The 21084-nt window shown below is 40.1% G+C and overlaps 1 protein-coding gene across 4 annotated transcripts in view; it reads right to left on the minus strand.

Moving 5' to 3' along the window:
- Positions 1-21084, minus strand: part of tcerg1b (transcription elongation regulator 1b (CA150)) — a 101473-nt gene that overhangs the window by 62880 nt on the left and 17509 nt on the right. For 3 of the 4 annotated variants that reach the window (XM_072263537.1, XM_072263536.1, XM_072263539.1), the window contains exons 3-5: positions 18897-19049; positions 13501-13741; positions 9386-9727 (exon numbers count right to left, since the gene is read on the minus strand). In XM_072263537.1, the coding sequence (XP_072119638.1) occupies positions 9386-9727; positions 13501-13741; positions 18897-19049 (736 nt within the window). The remainder of the gene's footprint in view (positions 1-9385; positions 9728-13500; positions 13742-18896; positions 19050-21084) is intronic. The other variant, XM_072263540.1, reaches the window with a different exon arrangement.

Consider the following 21084-nt stretch of genomic DNA (forward strand, 5'->3'; position numbering starts at 1 on the left):
TCCATTGTGAAGACTATTATATCAATTTCTTCAACAGCCCTTTGAACTGAAAAGGATAAAACAATCTAGCTCCTCCAGATCATGGATCTGAGTCTTAACTACACCCTTACAAAGAGCATCAGCACACAGCTTAGAACATAAATTTAATAAAAACTACATCCAAAAATTGATTTAAATCTTTTGCTACTAAATGAAACAGATGTTACACCTATGGCTGACAAGAAAAGTCAAGGCTAACATAAAAGCAAAAAAGAAGGCATATAATAAAGCAAAAATTAGCGGGAAGTTTGAGGATTGGGAAACTTAAGAACCACCAGAAGGCAACTAAAATAGCCATAAGGGGGTCAAAGATTAAATATAAAGATAAGCAAGCCAACAATATCAAAGAGAATTCCAAAAGTTTTTCAGATATACAAAGAGTAAAAGAGAAGTGAGAGTAAATATTGGATCATTGGAAAACAACGTTGGAGATGTAGTAATGGGGTACAAGGAAATGGCGGGTGAACTAAGTATTTTGCATCAGTCTTCACTGTTGAAGACACTAGCAGTATACCAGAAGTTGCTATTACTAGGGAGAAGGTGCTTGGGAAACAAAGGTCTGAAGGTAGATAAGTCACCTGGACCTGCTACACCTGCAAGATGTCTTTGAGTGAGTTTTCTACATCATATTTAAATGCCTTTGACCACCAACACTACCCGATCTCTCACCATCTAAAAATACATTCCTTTATTGTTTCAAGCACTAAATGGAAGACTTCACATTTCTCTACATTACTATGTTCTCTTGCATGCACTCAGCTTGTCATATCCATCCGAACCCTCTGAGTCCTTCTCCACATTCACAATCACCTTTAATTTGACTTCTTCAACAAAGCTGGAAATATGACATCTGCCCACCACCTCCCCCCTCAGCCACATTGTTAATATTACTGCTGACAGATTGTACCAATTCTCTAGACCCGAACTAGCCATCGCCCATTAAACTGACAAGGATTAATATATTTCCATTCATTGCTTTCAAATCTCAATTCATATCGGTATATAATCTCAATCTGTGTGTTCTCAGCTGAGTTATCAATGTCCTGTGAAGCATTTTGTCAAGTCTTCTGCAAATTTAGAAACACCATGTGTACTAGTTTTTGTTTTACACTGAACTATTCTAATTGTAACCAAACACCAGTGGATTAGTCAAATAATCTTTTCCCCATAAATCTACGCTGACTTTACTCATTGCTATTATTTTTCAATATGCTGTTACTTCATCTTTCATGAAAGATTACTCCAACAGAAGAATATTATAATCAAGAGTTAACTGCAGACTGTGTTCACTCTACCCATTTCTATCTGCTGCACTCACAGTTTTGTCTTAGAAAATGAACTCTTCAAATTCACAGGATTTACTTGTGCTACATTAACAATTCAAAACAAGTCTTCTGCCATGGATTGCCCAATACTTCCCTTATAGCTACGCAATTGTAGAGGTATATCTGTGGCATAAACTGGACGTTTGCACTGTTAATGACTTGGCCCATTAGCTCTGACACTTAACATTTCCCGAGAATTTCCGTATTGCTCCCCTTTGCTGCTGAATACACCATTGCTTGAAATGCCATCAGTGCTGCTATTTAGTTGTAAAGCAAGTTCCAGAATTTATATGCTAAAATCTCGGCAAATTTAGGAAAAAGTAAGACTTTACCGTAAATCTAATAAAGTTTCCTCAGACTATTTCTTGAAGACTGATTCTGGGAACTGTCCAAATTATTAAAGGCAAGAGAACTAGTAATTTTTTTTAATGCACAATTGTTAGTCTGCAATTTTTAATCCCAAAAAAAAACTGGGATAAGTAGATTCTGATGTCAAATAGAACTGAATCTGTACTTGGGAAACAGAACTGCAATGAGTGCAAACAAAACAGGAATACTTGATTCATTGAATAGTCAACACAGGCAGAATGTATATTCTGCCCCTTATCCACTGAATGATTTTATGACCAAAGCAGATGAGACATATTGTGTTGAAAATATGCCAGTGTGCAGCATAGTATGCTATAAGTTAAAAGATATTATGTCATTTACCAATATCTAAAAAGAGACTTGGATCATCATATGTAAAGCACAGATTGTCAATCACTTAATGAATAGAACACAAAAACTTGACTAATATTTCAAGTTTGTTCGGGCTTACAGATCCCAGTCAATTTGGATTGGTTGCATCTCCTCCACAATCTCCATCAGCACAGGTGCACCACAAAGCTGTGTGCTTAGCCTCCTGCTCTTCACACTTCACAATTATGACTGTGTGGCAAGGCACAGCTCCAAAACCATATTCAAGTTTGCTGACACCACCACTGTTGCTGGCTGAATCAAAGGTGGTGACAAATCAGCATATAGGAGACAGGTAGAAAATCTGGCCAAGTAATGCCACAACAACCTCTCACTCAATGTCAGCAAGACCAAGGAGCTGATTACTGACTTCGGGAGGAAGCCAGAGATCCATGAGCCAGTCATCACTGGAAACTTTAAATTCCTCTGGGTTATCATTTCAGTGGCCCTGTCCTGGACCCAGGCAATAAGTGCAATTACAAAGAAAGCACAGCAGTGCCTCTATTTTCATAGGAGTTTGCGAAGATTTTGTTTGACATCTAAAACTCTGACAAACTTCTATAAATATGTGAGGGAGAATATATTGTCTGGCTGCGTCACAAGCTGTTATGGAAACAGCCCTTGAATGGAAATTCCTACTAAAAGTAGAGGATATGGCTCTGTCCATCACGGGGAAATCCCTCCCCACCACTCATTATCAGGGACCCCCACAACCCAGGTCATGTTCTCTTCTCGTTGCTGCCATCATGGAGGTGGTACAGGAGCCTCAGGACTCACACCACCATGTTCAGGAACAGATATCACACCTCAACATCAGGCTCTTGAACCGGAGGGGCTAACTTCACTCATCCCATCACTGAACTGTTCTCACAACCTACGGACTCAGTTTCGAGGACTCTTCATATCATGTTCTCGATATATATTATTAATTATTATTATTTCTTTATCTTTCTTTTTTGCACAGTTTGTTGTCTTCTGTACACTGGTTGTCCGTCCTGTTGGGTGCAGTTTTTCTTTGATTCTATTATTATTATTGGATTTATAGAATATGCTCACAAGAAAATAAATCTCAAGGTTGTATATGGCGACATCTATGCACTTTGAAATTTACTTTGAACTTACCATCAACAGAGATGCAATTACATGACCTGGTTAGATTGTCTGCGAAAGATCATTAAGAAGAATTTTAAGCTTTCAAATTATTTTGTTTTATTTGCCTTCAGAATCTGTAAAAGTAGCTGGTGTAACTAATCTTGTTTTATACAATGGCAAGTGACAGGCATAAACTGAAGCCGAGGAACCTACAAGAACATAGATCTTCTTTGTTGTGCCAAGTTCTAAAATTGTAACACTGAAGCAACATTCAAAGATGATATAATGGAGCTCATTATTGCTGTCCATAATAGAAAGTGCAGAAATTATCTACTCTCCACTACCACAGCATGAACACTGAAGAATATCTCGAGACATTATTCTGTGAAATTATGAATTTTCTCTGGTACAAGCTTTCTGAGCACAATTTGGAAGTTTTAAAATACTTTAAATCCCATAGTGAGATTTACTGAAAGGATCCATTGACCATGATTCACATATCACTTCATTACACAAGCAAAAATAGACAAATTGGACGAAGGCGAATCCCATGACACAAAACGTTAGAACTCCTGTATACAGTATCCACCATCTGGAGGCATTTTCAGTATCACATGATTTTTATGTACAGATTTCCTTCAAACTTCCACATGATGAAGTACTAAGCTAAATTTCTGGTTTTGATTTCAGAGCTAACAATTGACCCTTGCTCCAAAACAGAAGAATACAGCTTTTGGAGAAATAAGAAGTGAGTTGTTCTGGGGGTTAATAGCAATATCTGATAGGGTGAGAAGAGAAAGTGTCAAGAGAAAGGAGGAAAAGGAAAAGAATAATCAGGATGGGAAAAATACCACCAGTAAACTCACAGCTGAGATGAGGTTAAGACATGAGAAAAGGCAGACTCAGAGTCATACGGCATTGAAACACGCCCTCTCGCCCACTGAGTCTGCAATGACTAACACCCATTTACACAAATCCATTACTATTCCCCAAATTCTTATCAGCATCCCACAGATTATACCATTCACTTACATAAAAGGAAAAATAAAGCAGCCACTGAATTTAGCAGCCCTCAAGTCTTTGGTACATAGGAGGAAACTGGAGCTCCCAAAACAGCAGGCAAAAGGGAAACAAAGAATTCAAGACTCTAACACACCCAAACTTCAATAACATTTCCAGATTCATTATTTTCCTTTTGAAACCTGGCTTTTAATAACTTATTTAATTCAATTGCCCATAAACTGTTCATTGTAGGATTTCCCTGACATTGCAGTTGATCTTTAACTGAGTGCATTCTGATAATTTTATACATGCAAAATTTTCACATCATATTTGATCATGTCAGAAACATTTTCTCTCCATATCTTCGAGGTAAGTCTGTAGATTTCTACAGCACAAGCACTAACAATTGGGAAAAAATATGATCCCTTGACCACCAATTGATTTGTCAATCTCACATAGAAGGATATTAATTAGAGGCAGAAAAAGACCATTCACACCATCGAAACTACTCAAACATTCATTGAGATTATGACTATCAGACCATAACCTCAACTCTGAATTCCTGTCTACCTGCTGTAAACTTATACCACAATTATCTAATGAAACACTCTGCTTTCACTGCTCCAAGAAATAGCTCAAAAGACAACTGGAAAGACAAAATTGGCTTCATTACATTTCAAACAGTCAAACCCTTTTTTTTAAAAAACAGATTCTCCAATAAGAGGCATAATCCTCACCATATACAGACCACTCAGGATTCTTCACATTTCAATCAATCAAGTTTCTTCCAATAGCTCATCTAGCAAACCTCTGAACTGTCCCTAATGCCATACCATCCTTCTTTTCATAAAGAGACCAATGTAGGACACAGTACAAGATATGGATTTACCAAGGACATGTGCAACTGAAGCATAACTTCATTACTTTTGCATTTTCTAAACATTAATATTTCTAATGAGTTGTTATAACTGCATTAGTTTTTTGCAAATCATGCACAAGAACATAACAAATTCCTCTGCATCTCAGAGACTTGTAATCAGGTCTTTAATCAGCACTTTATATACATCTATGGTCCAAGTTGGGCAATTTCATATTATTTCCATATCAAGTTCCATTTCCCAGAAACTTACCCACTCACTTGTGTGGGACTTATTAAATTGTGTCATTAATAAATTCAGCAACATTCTTTTCGGTGCTTTAGTCCATCATTTAGAGTATAAATTGTAAAAAGCAAAGCCCTGACACATCTTGCAAAATGGAAAACTATCCACTTATGATCAGATTCTGTTTCCTTTTCACCAGCTAATCTACAAATCTCATGAATAAGTCACCTTCTACACCATGACCTTCTGTTTTCCACAATCTCCACTAATGTGGTACAGTATCAAGGGTTTTCTGGAACTGAAGTATTGTAAAATATTTCAATTCTAGAAAACCCCTGATAAAGTGTTTTTGTGGAATTGAAGTACTCAACATTACATCCACTTGCTCCATTTCAGTAAAAGCACAAGTTGCTGCTTCAAAAGAACACCAAATAATTGTTAAACCTGATTTGCCTTACACAAAAACTATTCTGATGGCCCTACTGAAACATCTTAAAAAGTTTTGAGAATTTTCTCAAATACAGATGCTAAGCTAACTACAAACCAATTTCTCTCTCCCTTTTGAATATTTTACTGATACTCGCTTTGACTGAGAGAACAAGGAAGTCACCCTCAAAGCAGATCTCCCACCTAGTGAACTGCCTCTCTCACTTTCCACCTCCGATGTTTGCGCCACCCTGAGCAGAGTGAATGTACGGAAGGCAGCTGGTCTGGATGGAATACCTGGCCAAGTGCTCACAGTCTGCGCAGGACAGTTGGCCAGAGTCTTCACGGACATTTTTAATCTGCCCCTGGTCCAGGCAGTTATCCCCACAAGCTTCAAGATCGCCATCATCATGCCAGTGCCGAAGCATTCCACTGCCACAGGCCGAATGACTTCTGTCCAGTTGCACTCGCCCCCATCATTGCAAAGTGCTTTGAGAGACTGGTTCTATCACATCTGAACTCCTGTCTGCCCACTACCCAGGTCCCCCATCAAATTGCCTATCGCACCAACAGGTCAACAGAGGATGCCATCTCCACGGCACTTCACTCTGCCCTGACCCACCTGGACAGCGCCAACTCTTACGTCAGAATGCTGTTCATTGACTTCCTAGTTTGGCATTCAATACGGTGATTCCCTCCAAGCTGATCGCCAAACTTCGCCAGCTTGGTATCAGATCATCCCTCTGCAATTGGACCTTGGACTTTCTGACTCACAGACCCCGATCAGTTAAGTTAGACAACCTCTCCTCCTCCACTCTCACCCTGAACGCTGCCTCAAGGCTGTGTGCTGAGCCCTTTTCTGTACTCCCTTTTCACCTATGACTGCGTTCCTGTACATGATTCTAACTCCATAATCAAGTTCGCAAATGACAACACGGTGGTTGGCCTGATCAGGGTGGATGACGAGACAGCCTACAGGGACGAGGTCCAGCACCTGGCCGCGTGGTGCGCCGACAACAACCTGGCCCTTAACACCCAGAAGACCAAGGAGATCATTGTGGACTTCAAGCATGCTAGGAGCCACGTTCACGTCCCCATCTACATCAACAGAGCTGTAGTAGAGCGTGTATCAAGCTTCAAATTCCTTGGTGTCTACATTTCTGAGGATCTCACCTGGTCCCTGAACTCCTCCATCCTGATCAAAAAGGAGCATCTCAATGTGGTATGGCAATTGTCCCGTATCGGATCGTAAAGCACTCCAGCGTGTGGTGAAAACTGCCCAGCGGATTATCGGCACCCAATTGTCCACCATTGAGAACATCTACCATAAACACTGCCTAGGCAGGGCGAAAAACATTATCAAGGACGCATCTCACCCTAACCATGGACTTTTTACTCTCCTCACATCCGGTAGGCGCTACAGGAGCCTTTGCTCCCACACCAGCAGGCACAGGAAGAGCTTCTTCCCTGAGGCTGTGACCCTGCTGAACCTCACATCACAGCGCTAAGCAGTATTGCACCCATATTGTTCTATTTCAGTACTTTTATATTTGTGTGCTGTAGCACTTACTTTTTATTCGCAGTTATTTTGTAAATAACACTACTCTTTGCATTTCTAGTCAGATGCTAACTGCATTTCATTGGCTTTGTATCTGTACTCGGCACAATGACAATAAAGTTGAAACTAATCTAATCTAATCTAATACTTCACTTTCTCTGACATTACCTATACCAAAGGGATTGCAAATCCATTGGGATTTAGTGTAAATGAGGAATAATTCCTTCTCATTTTCAACTTCAACCAGCCAAAGTCACACAGTGAATCTCTGTGTAAACCAAAGTTTTACATCTGAATGGAGTCAAAATAAAGGATCACAAATAGCATCCTCTAAACAATAATCAACCATGCATTATCACTTTAAAGACCAGAAGCTTAACATAGGTCTGCACCTGAAGGTGAAGGTTTGTGTGGATAGAATTTCAAATGTTTAACTTACCTCATCAGAGACATCCTTATTACACCAAATAAATGCCACTTTACCTTCCATAATCATTAATAATTTTACTCTGTTAGTTTCAAACTCCAAAATCACCTACCACAAGCTCCAGTCCATGCATTCAAATCAGCTGTCTAATTCCCTTATACCTGTTATCCGCCCCACATATAAACATCCTGTCCCAATAGACTTGACCTGTTGCTCATCCAATCTGTGTCCTCAACTCCTAGCTCTAAACAATCGTCTCCCCAAACTTCACTTTATATGCCAGTTCAATGTTGCAAAACAAAAGTGACTCTTCTACATCATAAAATTCCTCAGGCTTTCCTTTTAACAGGTCAAGCCAATGAATGCAGCTGGCCAAATCTGGACCATAGTTGTCAAGTTCACATGGCTCTTGTAGGGATTAAATCAGGCCTTCCAGACTATTTTCCAGGTACAACTCATACTCTACATTGCAATTTGAATAAATGCCTCTCCTCTTTATGTTGAAACACAATTTCCAATACTAAATTATACAAGCAGCATGAAACATTTCTAATTTCTGCACTGGGAATCACCATCCATCAGGTTCTCAAGCACATTTACAGAACTACTGCTATAAATGTGAGAATCCAATTTAAATCTTAATTGCTAAACCCAAAATGATTGTTGTTAAAAATAAGTACAACCTTAAAAAGTGTAATAATGAAAAAATATATAAAGTTTGACTAATAAATGCACCGTTTAAACCAATGCAATTTCTTATTACAAAGCCATAAAAAGGTAAACAGACTAGCCAATGGTTATTCCGGACACCATTTAGACAAAGGTTACTAATTTCTCATTGCGCAACCTTCTAATCTACTGCAGGGATTATCTTTTGACAAATGAATTATTTCTGAATATCACACATATCTGTTACTCTGAATTCCTAAACAAAATATGAAATAAAATATGCTCACTGAGAGACGATAAATATATATGATGTGGGCATGTGTCGAAGGTGGGCGATAAAGAATGCTAGCGTCATAGAACACTACAGCTCAAAAACATGCCCTTTGGCCCGTTTAGTTTGTACCAAACCATTATTCTGCCTCATTCATCAACCTGCACCCAGACCATAGCACCCCTTACCCCTCCCATTCTAATGACAGTGTTCGCTTCAGCAAAATTTTATACTGACAATCAGGCAAAGGTGTTAGCTCACTAAATGCAAAGGCATTTATGCTTATGGGATGTCCAATAATTTTGTTAAGTCAGAAGCTTAACATCTAGATATCATTTCCCTATTTCGGCACAGCAACATATTTCATTTATCCATCAGATACAAAATAGATCATTGTGCATGCTTTTATCACCCTGATTATTTTTCTAGGGACCAGGGAGCTGCTATTTGATGTTGATTTCAAGTGTTTCTGTTACTTCTACAGTTCAGAATCAGCAAGTTGAATCAGGAAATGCTATAAACTTAAGTACTGAAATTAATTATTTTAAATGCCAAAGGGTTAGCTTTACTGACCTGTTACTGCAGAAAGCCAGGACATACACAAAGATTACAACCAAGATAGAGCACACAAATTCCAAGTTTCAAGAAGCAGATACCAAGAAAAAAAAAGTGACCACCAGAGAAAATGAACCAATAGACATGAATAACATTACTATTAGAGAATTGGTATCTTACCTGGCAGTGGAATTGGCATGCCGGGCAATGGCACACGGAACGGCGGCACCATCACTGGAGGAAAGGCTGGGATTGCTGCGGCTGGTTGAGGCACTGAATGCGGTACAGGCGGTGGCATGGCCTGTTGCATAGACTGAGGTACAGACGGTTGTGTCGCACTGGTAGTCACTGCTACAGAGACTGGCGGTGTTGGGGTAGCCACAGAGGCAGCAGGTGGAGGCTGATCGGGAGCTGCAGATACCAGTGGAAAAGTAAAGCTGGCACCGTCACTTGACACACTCCTCATACTTTTTCCAAACCCTTTTAATGCTGAATAAGTTGGTGTGCTTAATCGCATATGATCTGTACCATTGCAAATGAAACAAAAGCAGCTGTTGGAAAAATATATCACACTAAACAGGCTATGACAGCCTTAATTTCTTTAATACAAGCAAAATCTTTTCCAAGAATAACAATTATCTTTACAACAACTATTTCATTAAGTATGGCTTTCAGGATTTGTTTCATAAAATCAGAGACTGTACTGCCACAATCATGGTTACTGTTTTGAAATGCTTCAAAATGCTGTATCAAAGCTAAGGCATAGAAGATGAAGTTGGATCGGTGGAGGGTTTGTAAAAAGTAAAGTTTGTTGCAATGAAGCTTTACTTTGTCAACTTCCAGAAAATATTAGGATAGACAATAAATATTTCTTAATGCCTCCACATGGAGTCATAACTGTGCAGCACAGAATTGTGCCCTTTGGCCCTCACATCCATACTGACTATATCAGTAAATGAAAATAAATCTTCCCACAAATACCCTTTAGAATCCCTTACACCTATATCCCTATTGATTTGGATATCCACTACCATGGGAAAAGAATATGTCCATGACTCTTGCATATTTTACACACTTCTCTCAAGTCATTCCTCAGCTCCTTCACTCCAGGGAAATCAAACTCAGCCTGCCCAATCTCTCTCCACAATTTGCATGCTTCAATCCAGGCAACATCCTGGCAATCTCAGCACTCTCTCCAGCATAAATCACATCCATATTACAGCGTTATGACCAGAACTATACACAATACTCCAAGTATTCTGTGCACTGTTTACACCAGAATAACCAGTGTACATATAACACCAAGGTTATATTTTTTATGTAAGCATGAACAATCTCTGTCAGTAATACTGATGAGTTTCTGTAGTTGGTCTCAATATCACTTGACTAGAAAAGTGTGATTAAAAAAAACGATATCTATCTTTTCATTTACTTGAAACTCTTAATTATTGACAACGATTAAATTTAAATATGATGAAGAACTACTTGGTGAAATATTCCTGGATGATGCTATCTGAAACCCATGAAATGAGTCCACAGAGGAGAATTGATCAAAACAAAGTACTCCCTCACTACTGCATATTAGGCAAATTCCCACTGCTAATACAGTATATAGAAACAAACAATCCATTAATTTGAATTGCACCAAACTTTTGATAGTTACTCCTTAAATTATGAAATGTTATATATTTGCTGTAGTGTCAAATTATTTCACATACAAATGGTAGAGTAACCTTGGGTCTATGACTCCCCTGATGAATAAAAATACTCTGTTTTGGTGTACTTCTGTGCACCACTGTATTTCTACAAGTACATATCTTCTCAGCCATGGTGCCACAACTTCGACATTTTAAAATTACCTTTAAAAATTGGTAACTTTTAAAACAACTAAGATACTTACTTGTTCTTCCAGCTTGTTAGGATAATTATGGATTTCTATGTCCATATTTATAACAAAAAATGCTCCTTAAAATTGAATTGAGAACAGGATGCCTATCTTCAAATAAAAAACTGCTTTGCCCTAGCATACATATGGGTTCAGTTAACGCATGGCCAACTCGCTTTAAAAATTATTTAATCTTGTCCTATTTTTACGCAACACCATCAAACAACCAATAATTTTCCCACATATACATCAATCATCAAGATTAACAGAGACAATGGAAGTTGCATAACCTCAGTTGCATGAATTTTAAGGTGGGTGAGTTTGAAGGAAAAATGTTTGCATTTATAAAATGCTTTGTCCATCCTTCAGATGTTCCAAAATAGTTAACACTGTTGAAGTGCTAGAAACATGGCAAAGTAAAATGCACACTCAATTTTTTTCCATGGGGTGCAGATATCACAATGATTTATTGTCCTTCCCTGATTGCCTTTGGGCTGATGATGGTTAGCGGCCACTTTGGCTGTGGTCTCGCAGCTCCGGGTTTCAATCTTGACCCCAAATGCTGAATACAAGTAGCAGACACTTCGTGTGGGTGGTCCAGTTCGCTCGCACATCTCAAAGGTGGGTGGCAAAACATCAAGGGAAGTTGGTGGGCTTGTAAGAGAATAAATTTATGGGTGTTGGAGAAAAGAATTGTGGAAATGAAATTGTATTGCAGATCATTACCACAAGAGATTCTGCAGATGTGCTACACTGGATTAAATAATAATAAATCTTTTTGATTATTTGGATAAATGATAAAATTTGGTCAGGATGACAAAGCTTCCTTATTTTTTGCATGATTAAGATTGGGAAGGTGAAATTTAAAACATGTCATTAAAAAGTGAAGTATGCTTTTAAATGGGATTAAGGGTAAATAAATCTCCAGGGCCTAATGTATTGCATCTCCAGCTGCTATGGGAAGTAAAGGAGGAGACTGCTGGGTCCCTGACATTGCTTCAGTGCCAAATGACTAGACAGCAAATGTGGTACCATTGCTCAAGAAAAATAGGAGTAAACCAGGTAATTAAATGCCTGGGTGACTAACAAAGTATTGAAGTTATATGAAAAAGAATCAGAGGGACAACATTAACTTCTATTGAAAAGGCAAGGATTAATAAAAGGAAGATTTCAGACACGTTTGAAGAATATAATTGTTGTAAGAGACTTTAATCAGCATGCTGATAAGATAATCCGAACTAGCAAGTAGATCATACAAAAGCTTGTGGGGTTCTTCAAGAATTGCTTATTCTTATGTTGCATCTGCTGCAAGACATTGTAACAAAAAATACTGCTGGAGAACTCAAGATGTCAGGCAGCATAGGATATTGACACCAATTGTTGACCATGCCTTCGCCTCCACAGGGGTTAGTTGACCCACCAAGTTCCTCCACCAACTTGTTTTTTTTCCTCTCTAGATTCTAGCATCTACATTCACCTGTGTCTCAAGAAAGACATTGTAGTTAGAATGCTGAGGAGGAACTAGATAGACTAGGTTTGTTTTCCTTAGCATGGTGTGGGTTGGAGGAGGGGAAGAGGTGGACAGTGGGATCTGATGAAAGTCAACAAAATTACAAGAGGCAGACAACAGGAATTCTGCAGATGCTCGAAATTCAAGCAACACACATCAAAGTTGCTGGTGAACGCAGCAGGCCAGGCAGCATCTCTAGGAAGAGGTACAGTCGACGTTTCAGGCCGAGACCCTTCGTCAAGACTAACATTACAAGAAGCAGAGATGGAATTAATATATCAAAACCTTTCCCTAAAACCCAGCATAGGTTTAGGCTCAGGGATAGCAGGTCTGAAAAAGATCACAGGAAGAATTTTCCATAGCCTGAGGGTAACTGGAATCTCAGACACATTGCCTGAATAGTTGGGAGGCAGGTACTCTCACAACATTTAAGTACTAGTTACATGGGCATTTGAATCACTAAGGAAATGGTGCGTGCAGACCAAGTGCTGGTAAATGAGCTTCAATATAGAGACACTATGAATATATGACATGAACATAATCACGATGGCCTGTTTCAGTGTTGCTCAACTCTATCTATCCCTGTGATTCATAAGATCAATAATCAAGCAAAGAGCATTAAGGAGGATACATTAGTTCAACACTTTACCTCTTCCATATTTAAGATCTATCTTATTGATCAAATATTCATTTTATCAATATTCCAAACTGCTAATGAATACTGAGAATATTTCCTTTGGAAAAGGCATCAATTAAATTTCAAAAATTTCACAAGATTGAAAAACTGTATTTGTAGAATGTAAAACCTGAAGCACCAATAAATTTAATTTCTGAGATTCATTTGCTGAACTGAAGTAAATGCTCATAATTCTTGCATGCCCTGTGTTCCCAGATGCTCACCTGGACCTGCTGCTGAGACCGTTACAACTGAAGCTGGTGTGCTGGAAGAGACTGGCGCTGTAGACTGAACAGATGAAGTGGGTGTTGAAACAGATGGGGCTGCCGTACTACCAATAGGTGTTGATGTTGTAGTGATAACTTGCGATGCCAGGACTGGTGTCAGTTCTGATTGTTGAATTATCTTTACACCCTCTGGCTTTGACCAGGCAGACTCTCGTGTCCGAGCATTGTAATAGTATACCTAAGCAAGAAAGAAACAAAAGCTCTTCAATGCAAAATGCAAAAGGCATATCCCAATGTATAAAAAACATACAGCAAGCAACAAAAGGATGGTATTTTCCCCATATGAATGGGGATTAATTATTGTTTGGGCTTGTATCAATGTGGCTGCTCCCAAAAACAGTACATTACAGATGATCACAATTCATCCGTGGGTGCAGATTCCCACTGAATTATTCCCATTTGCTCACAGATACTAACTACATGTAATGAAAATGCAGAATTTCACTTAAGCCCCAAGGCTCTGGGTTCATTTAGCTTGGTATGTAACAAAGTACATTTATGTTTACTTTGACTTAAATTGAGAGAAATTTAATGCAAAATAAATCCATAAAGAAAAATAATCCAGAAAATAATCACTGTTGTCATCCCAGTCAGACATCAACACAAGGACTGCTCAGTGGTGCAGCTTATGGAAATATCTTCATTTGGTTCATTAATAGTCTTATCTTCTGTTACAGGATCAGCAGTGAATTACTTGTGACTATTCCTGTCCAGCTGATTCATAGAACACTGAACAATAGCAGTCAATGGAAACCTATAGAAGAATGTGGATAACATCTGGTAATTTTTTTCCTTCTCTCTCTTCTCCATTTACCCACTCTGGCCCCCCCTTACCTCTTCTCCTCACCTCCCCATGGTGCCCCTCCTCCTCCTCCCCCCATGGTCCACTTTCCTCTCCTTTCAGATTCCTGCCTCTCCAGTCTTTTAATTTTCCACCTATCACCACCCAACTAATTACTTCATTCCCTCTCCCCCACCCACCTGGGTTCACCTATCACCTAGCTTATCTTCCTTCCCCCTCCCCCACCCCAACTTCTTAATCTAACTCTCCTGTCCTGAAGAAAGGTTTCAGCCCGAAACGCCAACTGTTTATTCATTTCCATAGAAGCTGTCCGATGAGTTTCTCCAGCATATTGTGTGTGTGGTACCGGATAATATCCTAATTTGGTAGCAGAAGTGATAACAATAGTTTTACCCTTGGGTTCTTTTAAACCTCTTTCAGCATTGCATATCGTGCTCCTGGTGTGATCCTTGCAGGACGCCCACTCCTAGGGTGAGTAGTAACAGTACTGAGTTTCCTCCATTTGAAGACAATTTGTCTTACTGTGGACTGATGAGAACTCAGGTCTTTAGAAATGCTTTTGTAGCTTTTTCCAGCTTCATGCATCTCTACAATTCTTCTAAAGTCCTCTGAAAATTGTTTTGATTGAGACATGGTGCACATAAACAGATCATCTTGAGAAGAGCAGGCTCTGTCAGTAACCTGATTTTGTGTGTCTTTTTTTATATAGGGCAGGGCACCTCAACAACTCACACCTCCAATCTCATCTCATTGATTGGAATATCCAACTCCAAATAGCTTTTGTAGAAGGCATTACCCCAGAAGTTCACATACTTTTTTTTGAATCTAGACTGTGATTGTTCAAATGGTGTCCTCAGTACTGACGAGAAGTATAACTGCTTGTGTGTTATTAGTTTAGGTAGATTGTGTTTGTCTATTATTGCGACTTAGATGAAGATCAAAGCACATTTTATGAGTAATTAATGCAGAAAACCAGGTAATCACAAAGGGTTCACAACTTTTTCTTGCAACTTTTTATAGAACAAGACTTAATCATAGCCATTATTTCTTGTTTTAAAGCTAAATAAAAATACCTCAACACACATAAAAAAAGCTGGTGAACGCAGCTGGCCAGGCAGCATCTCTAGGAAGAGGTGCAGTCGACGTTTCGGGCCGAGACCCTTTGTCAGGACTAACTGAAAGAAGAGATAGTAAGAGATTTGAAAGTGGGAGGGGGAGGGGGAGATCCGAAATGATAGGAGAAGACAGGAAGGGGAGGAATGGAGCTGGAAAGTTGATTGGCAAAAGAAACACCAGACTGGAGAAGGGAGGATCATGGGACGGGAGGCCTAGGGAGAAAGAAAGGGGGAGGGGAGCCCAGAAGATGGACAAGGCGTAAAGTGAGAGGGACAAACAAAGAGAAAAAAAATAATAATAAATAAAGGATGGGGTACAAAGGGGAGGTGGGCATTAACGAAAGTTTGAGAAGTCAATGTTCATGCCATCAGGTTGGAGGCTACCCAGACGGAATATAAGGTGCTGTTCCTCCAACCTGAGTGTGGCTTCATCTTGACAGTAGAGGAGGCCGTGGATAGACATATCAGAATGGGAAGGGGACGTGGAATTAAAATGTGTGGCCACTGGGAGATCCTGCTTTCTCTGGCAGACATAGTGTAGATGCTCAGCAAAACGGTCTCCCAGCCTGCGTCGGGTCTCGCCAATATATAGAAGGCCGCACCGGGAGCACCGGACGCAGTATATCCCCCCAGCCAACTCACAGGTGAAGTGTCACCTCACCTGGAAGGATTGTCTGAGGCCTTGAATGGTGGTGAGGGAGGAAGTGTAACAGCATGTGTAGCACTTGTTCTGCTTACAAGGATAAGTGCCGGCAGGGAGATTGGTGGGAAGGGATGGGGTGATATACTGTGTCCGGTGCTATATTCCATCTGGGTAGCCTCCAACCTGATGACATGAACACTGGCTTCTCTAACTTCTGTTAATGCCCCACCTCCCCTTCATACCCCATCTCTTATTTTTTTTCTCTTTTTTCTCCCTCTGTCCCTCTGACAATAACTCCTTGCCCATCCTCTGGGCTCACCTTCCCCTTTCTTTCTTCCTAGGCCTCCTGTCCCATGATCCTCTCCCTTCTCCAGTCTCATATCCCTTTTGCCAATCAACTTTCCAGCTCTTAGTTCCATCCCTCCCCCTCCTGTCTTCTCCAATCATTTCGGATCACCCCTCCCCCTCCCACTTTCAAATCTCTTACTATCTCTTCTTTCAGTTAGTCCTGACGAAGGGTCTCGGCCCGAAACGTCGACTGTACCTCTTCCTATAAATGCTGCCTGGCCTGCTGCGTTCACCAGCATTTTTTATGTGTGTTGCTTTAATTTGCAGCATCTGCAGATTTCCTTGTGTTTACAAATGCCTCACCAATGGAAAATTCAATTCTTGTTTGAGAATGTAAAGTGATAAAGTCCTTACTCCCCACAGGAGGCAGGTCTGCACCATTTCAGGAGTTTTTCCCTTGAAACTAAGAGAACACAAATCAACTTCTAAGGAAAGTTAAATAATGTAATAACCAAGCAAAAAGTCCAAGAGCTCATTTTATCAAACTGATTGCATTTGATTGGAACAGGTCATTGCATGTTTGCCTGGTTGGAACACGAATGTATAGTAATCAGTTTTATACTCAGCAAAAATAATCAATGAACATTCAGGACCTTCACAAACTCCCAAAGCAACTGATGACCCTGTGATTTCAGTCTCTAAGGCTGACATAATAGCATCCTTCAGGAGGATAAACCCACCGAAAGCATTTAGCCTAAATGGGGTACTTGGCCAAGAACTAAAGACCTGTACAGATTAACTGGCTGGAGTGTTCAACTATATTTTGAACTTCTTACTTCAGCAGTTTGAGCTACCCACTGCTTCAAGCAGACTTCAATTATACTGGTGCCTAAAAAGAACATGTTAACCTGCCTCAATGACTATCGACCAGTAGCCCTTACATCAACTGTGATAAAATGCTTTGAGAGGCCGGTGATGAAACATATCAGCTCCTGCCTGAGAAGCAACTGGGATCTGTCCAATTTGCCTACAACAGGTCCATAGCAAATGCCATCTCACTGGCACTTCACTCAACCCTGGAACATCTGGACAGCAAAGATGCATACATCAGGATGCTCTTTATTGACCATAGCTTGGCATTCAATACCATCGTCCCCATAAAACTGATAAATAAGCTACAAGACCTTGGCCTCAACACCTCCTTGTGCCATTGGATCCTCGATTTCCTCACTTGCAGACTCCAGTCAGTTCAGATTGACAACAACATCCCCTTCACAATCTCCATCAGCACAGGTGTACCACAAGGCTGTGTGGTTTGTCCCCTGCTCTACTCACCTTATACTTCTGACTGTGTAGCTAAGCACAGCTCCAATGTTATAGTCAAATTTGCTGACAACATCACTGTCGTTGACTGAATTAAAGCTGGTGAAAAATTGGCATATAGGAGGGAGACTGAAAATTTGGCTGAGTGGTGCCACAACGATGCCATCTCACTCAATGTTACCCAGACCAGAGGCATTCCTCATCGGGGGTGGGGGGGGGGGGGGGCGGGATCAGAGGTGGAGAGCGTCAGCAAACTTAAATTCCTCAAAGTTAAGTTCCTGTTATTACTTCAGAGGACCTGTCCTGGGCCCGGCACTTTAGTGCTATTATGAAGAAAACACAGCAGCACCTCTTCTTCCTTAGAAGTCTGTGAAGATTCAACATGACATTTAAAAGTCTGACAAACTTCTTTACATGTGTGGTGGAGAGTATATTGACTGGTTGCATCATGGCCTGGTATGGAAACACCTATGTCCTTGAATGGAAAATCCTACAAAATGTAGGGGATGTGGCCCAGTACATCACAGGTAAAGCCTTCCCCACCATTGAGCACATCTCGATGGAGCGCTGCTGTAGGAAGGCAATAACCATCAGGGACACCCACCACCCAGGCCATGCTCTCTTCTTGCTGATGCCATCAGGAAGGTGGTACAGAAGTTTCAGGACTCACACCACCAGGTTCAGGAACAGTTATTACCCTTCAACCATCAGGCTCTTCACTCAACCTCAGGATAATTTCACTCAACCTCAGTTGCCCCACAACCTATGGACTAACTTTCAAGGACTCTTTATCTCATGTTCTTGATATTTATTGTTTTCTCCTTTCGTATGTGCAGTTTGCTGTCTTTTGCACGTTGGTTGGTTGTCCATTCTGTTGGGTGCGGCTATTCACTGACTCTGTTGTATTTCTTGGATGATAACCAATCTCAGGGTTGTATTTAGTGACTTATCATTACTGTCCTGCATACCAGCTATCACTCCAGAGAATACTGTTAGGAAGACAGGCAGAAGCAATTAAATCTTAATGTTTTATCCTTTTCTATCTCTAGGGAACAGATGCAAAGAGGTATGACTTATCATTTCAAAATGATAACTATCATATTCCATTACTTCCAAATAATTCAATTATATGTAACGAAGCTAGAATTCTTCCAAATCTTACCTTTCCTTCTGGGGTTTTGTTTTCTACCCAAATCTCTTCATTGTTTGGCAACCCAGGAGCTGTTGGAGCAGAAACTGGAGGCATCCCCGGTGGAAATATCATTCCTGGTGGTGGGGGCATGCTGGCCATAGGAGGAGGTATGAAAGGTGGTCTCTTGAGAAAAAAAATAAAAGACATGAATCAGGACCTGAGGTAAGTTCCAAATAAGGACCACACGAGGACAAAGATTCAATCGATGTGTTTGTTGAAGATACAATCCATGTGTACGCTGCAAATACAGAAAGGGCTAAAAATGATTAGATCTACAACTATTTAAACAAATTCTGTGTTGAAAATTTCAGAAAATAAAAAGGTGTGAAAATAAGCAAATTCCTACAATTATTAAAAAACTTGAAACATACTGTACTGCAGTTACGTTCTTAGTGTATCATTAACAGAGCCTTCAGTCCTTTAGTTAACAAACTAGAACATACCTCATCTCTCCAATATCTTTTTAACAGCAGCAAACTTTTGGACAACTACATTTTGCTAAGGAAACAACTTGTGCCTTCATGAAGTTATGCTATGTTCAATTATGCCCAACTAGGTGGATGCTTAGCAGTAAAGAGATGTAATAAATAGATCTAAGCAATAAAAATGGCAACTACACATCTATTGTTGGCAGAATTTCAGACAGTGATGAGGAGGCATATGGGAGCGACAAAGATTAGCTGGTTGAGTTGTGTCATAGCATTAAACTTACACTGAATGTCAGTAAGACCGAGAAATTGACTGTGGAACTCAGGAAGGGGAAGTCAAGAGAACACACACAAGTCATCATCAAGAGATCAGCAGTGGAAAGGGCAAGCAGTTTCAAGTTTCTGGGTGTCAACATCTTTTGAAGATCTATTCTGGGCCCAAAATTTGATGCAATTGCAAAGGTGGTGCGACAGTGGCTATATTTCATTGAGAATTTGAAGAGACTTGGATTATCACCAAAGACACTTGTAAACTTTTACAGATGTACCATGGAGAGCACTCTTACTGGTTGCCTCACCATCTGGTATGAAAGGGCCACGGCACAGGATTGAGTAAAAAGCTGCAGAAAGTTGTAAACTCAGCCAGCTCCATCATGGGCACAACCTTCCCAAAACCCAGCGACACTTTCAAAGGGTGATGCCTCAAGAAGTCTGCATCCATCATTAAGGGTCTCCAAGCCGTCTTCTCACTGCTACCATCAAGGTGATGCACACTCAACTTTCCAGGAACAGTTTTTGCCCCTTCCACCATCACATTTCTGAATGAACAACAAATCCATGAATTTTACCTCAGTATTTTCCCCTCCCTTTTTACACAACTTTTTAAAAAAAATATAAACTTGTTATTGTAGATTATAGTTATTATTATTATTGTTGCTACATTTTGCAGTATACTGCTGCTACAGCCTTAGTTCAGTGCAGAGACAAGCAAACCTCACAGAGCAGCAAACCCAACAACACCCAGTCCCTCACCTCTGGCTCAACACCCTGACCTTTTCAATCTGGCTCGGCACTTAAATTGGCCAGACAGTGGGTTGTTCCTCACTCTCAGGCCCAGGCCCCAAGCCCCAATTCGGCCCATACATACCTAGCTGCAACCATCCTGCACTTTCAAGACTTCAGTTCACACTGCAAAACTGCCAGGTTGTACAGGCAGTTCAATAGCTCAACTCCAAAAGGGAAGTTACAGACTATTGATCACAGTAATCCTTTGAGAAAAAGTGTGATTAGTAAAGTAGTTAATAGTTGTTCTTTCTGCCAGCAGGTCATCACTGAGCTTCACCAATGCAATCTTAAACCGGAACACATAAATAAGCAAAACTCATCCTTTTTCCTGAAAAAAAATCCATAATTATCATTACTAATTCATTATATCAATGATCATCTCTGCTCAAAATTATCATAGCACAAGAGATATTTTCTTTAAGATTATCGTCAATTTGGGGACATGCTCTCAAAACTGTTTGCCAGTTGTCACAGTGGGTGGATACATTGTTACTTTTTACAAGAGTATCCAAAGGAGGGAATGAAGAGAAAGGATTACTTAGTCAGCTCACTGTGGGGAGATACCACCATCTGCTGGTTAGCTCTGCTATGGAACTTCATTACTGAAGAATGATGAATAGCGTTATCACATAATGCTCATGGCCAGATTGTGCAAGGTAAGTGAA

This window comes from Mobula birostris, chromosome 7, assembly GCF_030028105.1.
Source record: "Mobula birostris isolate sMobBir1 chromosome 7, sMobBir1.hap1, whole genome shotgun sequence".
NCBI lineage: Eukaryota > Metazoa > Chordata > Chondrichthyes > Myliobatiformes > Myliobatidae > Mobula > Mobula birostris.